We start from the raw sequence: 10,307 nt of genomic DNA, 5'->3' as shown, positions 1-10,307 counted from the left end.
TCCCTTGTAAGCATATTAATATTTCCTAGGTGGACTTTATTTTTTCTTGGGTCCCGATAACTGCCACACGTGTGGTGTATCGGGTAGTTGTGCCACACGCCTCGTGTGGCATGGACAGCAACCAGCCCACACACCTACGTGTGGGTAAAACAACTAATGCCCACACACATCTTTTTTTCCCTCCTAAACCCTCTCACACGCGTGCGTGTGGGCGAAGTTGATAACGCCCACACGCCCGTATGTCAGGCCTCGTACCCTTCTGGTCCCGCACGCGACGCGTGACGCCCACCACGCGCCCGCAGTTGCTATGGTCCAGACCCTCGTCCATGTTCGTTTATCTGCAGTTGCCATGTCGCTGAACTACGGTTGCCATGTCGGACAACTGCAGTTGCCATGGTTGCTCAACTGCAGTTGCCATGTATGGTCTGATCTAATGTAGTTGCCATGATTTCATAACTTTAGGAGTTGCCACATACTAACACTAGGCAGTTGAGAGAGTTGCCATGTGCTCACAAGCATGCTAGGGCAGTTGCCATGTAAAAAGAAAGAGTTGCCATCTGCTTACGTGCACGTTGGGGCAGTTGCCATGTACCATGCAAAAACACATGGCAACTCGGTAAAAGACAGTTGCCATATGCTTACGTGCACACTAGACAGTTGCCGTGTACCCTGCAAAAACACATGGCAACTCGGGTAAAAAAAGAGAGTTGCCACCTGCTTATAAAGCACACTAGAGGCAGTTTCCATGTGCGCTGCAAAAACACATGGCAACTAGCAGCTAACGTATGGGAGAGGAGACGGGCGTGTGGGCGAGATGGCAAATGCCCACACACCAGCCCTTGTGCGTGACTGAAAACTGGTGTGTGGGTGAACTGCTAAACGCCCACACACCGGCCCCTCCGTGTGGTAAAACGGATGTGTGCGTGAACTATGTCACACACCACACACACGCCTTGTCCTACATGGCATAGAAAATCAGCCAGGTTGTGTCAAGATTCATGCATATAATACTGGACGGTGATGGATGCGTGTGGTTGAGATAGTCAACGCCCACACGTGTGGGCGTTAACATTTTCGTTTTTCTTTTGGCCGAACGTGGGAGGGCAGTTTTCGTCTGCCCCTTGTTGGCTCTTTTAATAATAGTGGAGATTTCTAAGGAAAAAGATACTGGAACAAATTAATCATCCGATTTCCTCCTCCGATGTCTACATGATAGAACCCGTCGTCATGACACGAGAGCATGCGCGACCACCAAGGCCAGCAGCAGCGACGACGCGGGCCATCGGCGTGCCGGGACGGTGGCGGCGCTGATGATCTGCACCGGGAAGAGGCAGGTCTTGGTGGAGGCGTTCTTGTCGGAGATCTTGGCGAGGCCGTCGAAGTCGCAGGCGCGCACGTCCTGGTCCTGCATCTGGAAGTACATGTTGAATGCGTAGGAGATGTTGCTCATCTCGTCGAGCCCGTTGCAGGAGCAGCCGTAGCCCAGCGCCGTGCAGTCGCCGCTGGCGCAGGCGTACTGGATGTTCCCCCCCAGCTTGTCCATGTCCTCGTCCTTGGCGGCCTCGTCGTCGAACACGCACCACTGCTTGGGCAGGTACTCCACGCCGGACACGGCGGCGAGCCGCCTGTCGTTCCCTTGCCCCGACAGGTCCATGCTGAACTTGGGCTTGCCGTCGTAGGTGAGGATGCCCCAGTGGCGCTCGAAGTTGCCCGGCGCGATGCTCTTCATGTCCTCGTCGAAGAGGCCGAAGAGGTAGACGTCCATCTTGCCCGGCCGGAGGTGGGTGCCCTCGTTCTTGGCCAGCTTCTTGAGGAGGCCGTCGTAGAAGCGGCGCGCGAGCTTGGGGTTGGCGTTCTTGTTGCCGTCGGTGGGCCAGCCGATCTCGCCGACGACGACCTTGAGGCTGGGCACGCCGGCCTTCTTGAGCGCGCTCACCAGCGTGTCGTAGTTGGCGTCGAACACGTTGGAGTAGCTGACGCCGCCGTTGTCCTGGATGCTGCGGCCGCCGTCGAAGAAGGCGAACTCGAAGGGGAAGTTGTCGCTCTGGTAGAGGCTGAGGAAGGGGTAGATGTTGACGACGAAGGGCGCGCCGTGGTCGTGCATGAACTTGACCATGTCGGTCATGACGTCGTCGATGTCGGGCCGGAACTTGCCCTCGGAGGGCTTGTCGCCGACGTAGACGTCGGCGTTGAGCGGCACGGTGGCCTTGACCTTGTCGCCGATCCCGGCCTCGTCCAGCGCCTTCTGGATGTTCTTGAGCGCCGGCACGGTGTTCTCCATGAAGCTGCCGTTGTAGCTCTTGAGGAAGGGCTCGTTCCCCACGGCCACGTAGCGGAGCTTGAGCCTGTCCCCGTAGCTGGTGGCGTTCTCCGCCACCCAGTCCTCGGCGTTGCCGTAGCTGGTCATCGCCTCCAGCATGTCGTTGGGGATGCCGAGCATGACCTCGATGCCGGAGTCGAGCAGCGCGCCGACGGGCCAGGGGTCCGCGTCGAACAGCTTCACCTTCATGATCCCGTTGGCCTTGAGCATCTTGACCACCTCGGAGGGGTCCAGCTGGTGCGTGCACTGCGATCCCCAGTTCACGCCGAGGTCCACGGCGGAGCTCGCCGGGGACACGCCCACGGCGAGTAGCAGCGCGGCCACGCCGGCCAGCAGCCGCAGGAGCGGAGCCATGCCGGGGTGATCGATTCCTTGTTTTGGTACGTTGGGATTTGGCGGTGCTCGTGGTCTGCCTGTGGCCCTCGTCCTCGCGGGGCTGTGCAAAGCAGAGGAGAGGAGAGGAGAGGAGAGGAGAGGAAAATGGCGGGGAAAGCGGTTGGAATTCTACCAATTTCTCCTTCATGCACACATGCATCATGCATGTAACTTATTTATTCGCTGCACTTGCAACTTCAAACATTTTACGAGTTGATTAATCCAAACTGGTGCAAGTATATTGATCAATCTCTACTTTGCCACCTACATTGTCAGGAAGTAAAAAAATCAGAAAAAAAAACTGAGTTAGTGCGGCCACTCTTCATATATGATATATTCAAATCAATATTGCTAAGTCCTAGTCGACTGAGACTTCGATGCTATATTCGTTTAATCTTGCATTGCATGAAGACCCATGCATTTTTTTTCTTTTTAGTTTTTCAGTTTTTCTTCTTATATACTATGGCACTTGACTGAGACTTGGTTAAGTCTTAATTGAGACCTAGCCACAGCCTATGCAAATAATCTTTTTCGTTTCTTCCTAGGGTTGATTGAAGACGAGTCCAGGGCAAAGAGAAACATTGGAGCTAATGATGATTATCAACATTTTGTTTCCAGGGGTACTCATTCGTTTTCTAAGTGAGCATAAAAACCTTACCATCTCAATTTTGTCAAAGAACGTTAGCAATTTGTGGTGTGGACAGTATTGCAGTTTAAGGACCGTCTACCATCAGATAATGAATAAGAGTTACCAATTGAATGTTTGTGTATGTGCCATTTATTTACCTTTTTGTAATTGTTTGTAAGAGAGAGAAAATGTATGGATCAGCAGCCGCGCCAAGGAGCACCCTAGCCTCTAAATTTTCGAAATATAAAGGTAAAATCTAGTTAGCGGAGGATGCCTCATTGTGATTCACGGCAGCTTTTGGAATTTAATTGGATACATCATTTATTTGTGGGATTAAGACAAAAGGTATTAATCTGACTTCCACCCACTTCGAGTTAATCTGACGAGCGCCAAATTTGGATGGGTATTAACCACCAAAAGGAATGAGTTGTTGATGTAAGACCTCCTGTGATTTTTTTCTTCCTCTCCTTGCCAATCTTGTTCCTGCTATCCTCATCGTCCATCATCCTCCTGATGTCCTCCTCCACCTTCCTCCCATGGTCCCATGTCCATGCTATTGGAGATGCAAGGGCACAACACTTTCGTCCTTCTCTCGTCCGCCATGCCTCACGTTGGTGCCACCATCAGCCAAATAACCCGACGGTGCTCGAGGAAATCCGAAGATCAATGACCAATCGATAGGTTATGTCCCGGCCATACAACACTGACCCCACCACGCTCCTAGGGTGACAGGGGTCACTTGCAACCCTGCTGGGCATGTTGTAAGCATCAACCTCCAATCTACAGAGCTTGTGGTCTACCTACCTCCAAGCACCTCCAGCCTCCAATATCTGCAGAGCATCAAACTTATGAAGAACTCCCTCTCTCGTCCACTCCCTTCCATGGCAGGTCCAGCCTACAACACGTCAACCTCGACGAAAAATACTTTGGCTCAACTGCCCAGCACTTCTTCACATGCCTGGAAAACGTTGTCCACATCTCCCTTTGGAACAATATATCAAACATGTCATCCAGAGGCTGGACGTTGTCCTACAAATACCTCTAATGGCCTGATCCCGGGCACATTGTAATGACAGGGAGCCACACATGTATGGGCTAAAGTGGGATTGACATAATTGAACTAATAACCTAGTGTATGCTTTTGAGGGGAGGGGACCAAGGCCCCCACCCCCACCTCGTCTTTTTCTCGTAGGATCCCATATTAAACATAATTCACAGAGATCTCAAACATAACTTGATCCCATATTAAAGATTTTTTTTGAGGAATCCATATTGAATATATTATAACAAGCGGCCCACAAATTCGGTTGATTTTCCATCTTCCCAAAGTTCCCAAGCCTGAGCAAATAGAATCACTGATGAAGTTGCTATATTTTATATTGGACTAATGAAAGTTTGTGGATTCAAAATAATTACATAGTTTATAAGGTTGGAGAAGATGGTGACTTGCAATGAGCCGATCTTCAAACTTATGATCTCCAACAGAAAGACCCTGAAGCTATAGATGTCCGCTTTACGGATAATTCACCTTCCACCACATATTCATGCGACATGTAATTTGTTGTCTCAGTTGTTTCAACAAAAATTGGAGAAAGAAATTGAGTTAAACTACACCATGAAAACCATGGAGCAAGGGTTGCATAAGTAGTTACCTACAATGTCCAATCGAAACTTCTCTTGACCCAATGACCTGTTGATCTAGGTTCCATCGTAGCCAAAAGGGACTAACTAGCAAGAAAAATTGCAATCCCTTCCGCGTAATAGTGCACCTACACGCCTTCATCTTTCTTTTTTGACTGCAATACCTAGAGCTAACTATTGACATTTTGGGTTATCCGATAAAAAGAACGCTTGTAAGGAGTGAAGGAAATATGCCCTAGAGGCAATAATAAAGTTATTATTTATTTCCTTATTTCATGATAAATTTTTATTATTCATGCTAGAATTGTATTAACCGGAAACATAATACATGTGTGAATACATAGACAAACAGAGTGTCATTAGTATGCCTCTACTTAACTAGCTCGTTAATCAAAGATGGTTATGTTTTTTAACCATAGACAAACAGTTGTTATTTGATTAACGGGATCACATCATTAGGAGAATGATGTGATTGACTTGACCCATTCCGTTAGCTTAGCACTCGATCGTTTAGTATGTTGCTATTGCTTTCTTCATGACTTATACATGTTCCTATGACTATGAGATTATGCAACTCCCGTTTACCGGAGGAACACTTTGTGTGCTACCAAATGTCACAACGTAACTGGGTGATTATAAAGGAGCTCTACAGGTGTCTCCAAAGGTACATGTTGGGTTGGCGTATTTCGAGATTAGGATTTGTCACTCCGATTGTCGGAGAGGTATCTCTGGGCCCTCTCGGTAATGTACATCACATAAGCCTTGCAAGCATTACAACTAATGAGTTAGTTGCAAGATGATGTATTACGGAACGAGTAAAGAGACTTGCCGGTAACGAGATTGAACTAGGTATTGAGATACCGACGATCAAATCTCGGGCAAGTAACATACCGATGACAAAGGGAACAACGTATGTTGTTATGCGGTCTGACCGATAAAGATCTTCGTAGAATATGTAGGAGCCAATATGAGCATCCAGGTTCCGCTATTGGTTATTGACCGGAGACGTGTCTTGGTCATGTCTACATTGTTCTCGAACCCGTAGGGTCCGCACGCTTAAGGTTTCGATGACAGTTATATTATGAGTTTATGAGTTTTGATGTACCAAAGGAGTTCGGAGTCCCGGATGAGATCGGGGACATGACGAGGAGTCTCGAAATGGTCGAGACGTAAAGATCGATATATTGGACGACTATATTCGGACATCGGAAAGGTTCCGAGTGGTTCGGGTATTTTTCGGAGTACCGGGGAGTTATGGGAATACGGGGGAAGAAGTATATGAGCCTTATTGGGCTTTAGGGGAGAGGGAGAGGCAGGCCGCGCGCCCCCCCAAGGCCTAGTCCGAATTGGACTAGGGGGAGGGGCTGCGCCCCCTCCTTCCTTCTCTTCCCTCTTCCCCTTCCTTGTCTCCTACTCCTACTACATGGAAGGACTCCTAGTTGGACTAGGAAAAGGGGAATCCTACTCTCGGTGGAAGTAGGACTCCCCTAGGGCGCGCCATAGAGAGGGCCGGCCCTCCCCTCCTCCACTCCTTTATATACGGGGGCAGGGGGCACCCCATAGACACACAAGTTGATCCTCGTGATCATTTTCTTAGCCGTGTGCGGTGCCCCCTTCCACCATAATCCTCGATAATATTGTAGTGGTGCTTAGGCGAAGCCCTGCGACAGTTGAACATCAAGATCGTCACCACGCCGTCGTGCTGACGGAACTCTTCCCCGACACTTTGCTGGATCGGAGTCCGGGGATCGTCATCGAGCTGAACGTGTGCTAGAACTCGGAGGTGCCGTACGTTCGGTGCTTGGATCGGTCGGATCGGGAAGACGTACGACTACTTCCTCTAAGTTGTGTCAACACTTCCGTTGCCGGTCTACGAGGGTACGTAGACAACACTCTCCCCTCTCGTTGCTATGCATCAACATGATCTTGCGTATGCGTAGGATTTTTTTTTGAAATTACTACGTTCCCCAACAAGGAGTCCTATTGAAACCAAAAAATATAGGCCCGCTTGCCATCCACACTAGAATAGATAGAGTTTTCCAAAGAAACCTGCTAGTGGAGGAAGGCATGTTCCTCAAGTTTTTAGCTCGCTAAATGATACAGTCCTCGCTGATGGATTTTGTATATTGCATGTGGTTCCATTTTTTTTCTCTTAATAAGACTTCTGGATGACGAATTATCTCTATGAATTACCTTGAAACTTTAATATTGGCGGAGATACATAAATCCTCTCGCGACCCCCTATATTATTTTGAATCTAGTTGGCAAATCAAACTATGATTTTTGGTGCAGCATCTTGAAATGTCAACAAGCATTAGTTTGTTATAAATAATATCAATTGCCAATCTAAGAAGTTCAAGTGATAAGCGAACATAACATACAAAAAGGAAGGCACAAGTTGTTGTTAGGTAAGTATTCATATATGATAAGCTTATCCATTCATGAATGCAAGGACGACGAATTCTAACACGACTCTGGTGCTACAATTTGGCAATAAAATTTACTTCATTTGTAAGCTCCACGTTACCTTGTTCATAATCATCACTGATCCTTTTGATAGTAATTACATCTTCATTCTCATTTATACCTTTTTAGGCCTTGTCAGAACCTCATTTTCCACGCACAGTAGAATCAGAGAATTTTCCATGCATTGGATAATAAAAATATTTTGAGGAATGTAACGACAACACTAATAAAACATCTCGTTAGCCACTGATATTCAATCACCATATTTTTATCAACATGCATTCCGTGTTTTGTTTTTAATGAAAATGAAACATGACAACAGGGTGAAAGAGGGATGAAATTCAAAGTTCAGCCCTTCAGGGGACTATTCAGCTAGGTGACTTTGTAGTTTGAAAGCCAAATTTTTATCATGATTTTTTTGTCCATGCATCTCTAGTAAAACTTTGAAAGTAATTTGTGGAATTATTTGGAAAACATTCCTTAATCCCAACTCAAATGAATGCTTAAGTTTAATCCCCATCAAAGCTCGATATAATTTAGTTTTAATGACAATAATCTGTTTTCTGGCAATGACATATAAAGAGCTTGGCTTATGTTTTGTGTTGATGTTCTTCAGTGGTTATACTTTGATTACAGAAAAACCTACATATATTATAAACCGTTTGTGTCCTCTATGGCAGGTGTCTGTTTGACTTGTAGATGCTAGAATAACTACTATCCATGTGTTCTGCCTCATTGTCGCCACAATTTCCACTTGACCAAAGAAGAACTCAATATGTCTGGTCTGTAGAAAGGCATGGCCCGAGTTGAGTGGTGATGATCAATCCATCCATGCTATCTCCCGTGAACAATCAAGCCAAAGTCACTCTTGCCACTATGCATGTCTATCGGCTAGATTTTATAGTATTTTTTGCAAGGAAAACTCTCGATTTATTCATCAAACATCATGACAATACAAAGAACAGAAGAAGTAATGGAAATTACTCCTTCTGTTCTTTATATAAGGTGTATTTTTTTTTTGATAAAATTCTACAATGTAAGAAACATTTCTTCCAATTTCTCGTAATTCCTTTTTTAGCCCTCCAGAAAAACAAGTATCTCTCTCCTGATTGCATATATCACTTCCTTTCCTGACCTAATTGATTTACTTGTCGCTAACCAACAAATTAGCGAAGGAAAATTTCATCCTAAATTTTATAAAATTTGGTGCCTTGGTCACCATGCCAAAAAAATACACCTTACATAAAGGAACAAAGTAAGTACATCAGTGTTCATAGACCACTTGATGACGACTACAAACACATGAGCAAGTCGAAGGCACGTCGACGTTATCACCCTTCCCTCACTAGTATTCCTAGTTGCTCTAACATGGGGAGACAACGAGTGAATGTGGCGCTATAATATAACCCGTGTCCAATTAGGCATATTGTAAGCATAAACCTCCAATCTGCAGGCCTTTTGGGCTGCCTATCTCCAAGCATCTCCAGTGTCCAATATCTCAAGAACATCAACATTAGGAACAACTCGCTCTTGGGTCCACTCCCTTCCTTTCATGGCATGTCTATCCTCCAGCACTCAATCTCGATGAAAACTACTTTGCCCAGGACTTCTTCACATGCCTGGAAAATGTTGCCCACATCTCCCTCTACAATGATGTACAAAAAACGTCATCCGGAGACTGAATGCTGCCCAAAGACTTTTGCTTCCTCGGTGCGAAAGCCACAACACCTCGATCGTATCACTTTCATCCCCCTCGGTAGCATACTGAAGTTCCCGGGCTCGACGAAAAGCCCATGGATGCTCGGTGTGTCCTACAATCCCAAGCACATTTTATACATATGAGCTAAACTGGGAGTGACACAATTCAATGAATAATCTAGTATATGCTTTTGGGGGGGGGGGGGGGGGGGCTTTATAACAGGCGGTCCAAAAATTCGGTTGCTTTTCCATCTTCCCGGAGTTCCCCAAGCCCGAGCCAATAGAATCACCGATCAAGTTGCTATATTTTATTGGACCGGTGAAATTTTGTGGAGTCAAAACACTTGCATATTGCAAAAAGAGAACAGTTGCATAGTTTATAAAGTTGGAGAAGTTGGCGACTTGCCATGAGCTGATTTCAATCCACTTATGGTCTCCAATAGAAAAAACCCGAAGCTATACGGACAATCACCTCCCATCACATATTCATGCGACATGTAATTGTTGTTTCAGTCATTTCAACAAAAAGGAGAGCAAGAAACTGAGTTAAACTACACACATGAGTTTGTAGTCCTTTTTGGGTCACTGACACTGTAGCGATTCAAATGGTTATTTCTTTGGGGCCAAAAATGGTTATTTTTTTATTGCAATTTTCTGTTGGTAGCTTACCAAGCTGTCCGCTTGGTTGCGAAAAAATGGTTATTGAGGTGGATATTTAACAGTTGTGATACACCCCGTGTATTGATACAAATTTCTGTTCTTGGGCTCTCATTTCGTTCGTCATTGTTTCTGAGCATTTGGTTATCCTTGATCTTCATCTTCCTTGCCCTATTGGACACCATGATAATATGCATTCCGTCGCAACTCACCGTGAATAAAAATGACAGCATCTCTGCGCAGGAAGCAGGAGATACTTGGACCCGGATGGTTTCGCACAACACAAGCTCCACCGAAAGTGTTGGATGCAATATCTCGGCGGAAATAATAAACTCAACTTTCACACATGAGGGCTCAAAAGTGCCACCATAATTTTGAATTTTGGCCTGATACGTACGTAGCCAACGTAGGTACCAGTCGTAACACAGGCATGAAACTGGCCTTGGGCATGGCACGCGTGAAGCGAGCCACGATCGAGCTGCAGTGCAATGCCACCCAGCTTATATATATCACTTCCATCAC

The 10,307-nt window shown here is 46.3% G+C and overlaps 1 protein-coding gene across 1 annotated transcript; it reads right to left on the bottom strand.

The window, feature by feature from the left end:
- Positions 1-570: 570 nt before the first annotated feature.
- LOC125515514 (glucan endo-1,3-beta-glucosidase 8-like) lies at positions 571-3,232 on the bottom strand. The gene has a single exon (XM_048681012.1). It carries the CDS (start codon positions 2,672-2,674, stop codon positions 1,226-1,228), a length of 1,449 nt encoding a protein of 482 aa, XP_048536969.1. The 5' UTR covers positions 2,675-3,232; the 3' UTR covers positions 571-1,225.
- Between the last annotated feature and the right edge of the window lie 7,075 nt (positions 3,233-10,307).

The sequence above is a fragment of the Triticum urartu genome, chromosome 6, assembly GCF_003073215.2.
Source record: "Triticum urartu cultivar G1812 chromosome 6, Tu2.1, whole genome shotgun sequence".
Classification (NCBI taxonomy): Eukaryota; Viridiplantae; Streptophyta; class Magnoliopsida; order Poales; family Poaceae; genus Triticum; species Triticum urartu.
Note: the sequence above shows the minus strand (reverse complement) of the source record. Positions and strands in the feature narration are given on the sequence as shown.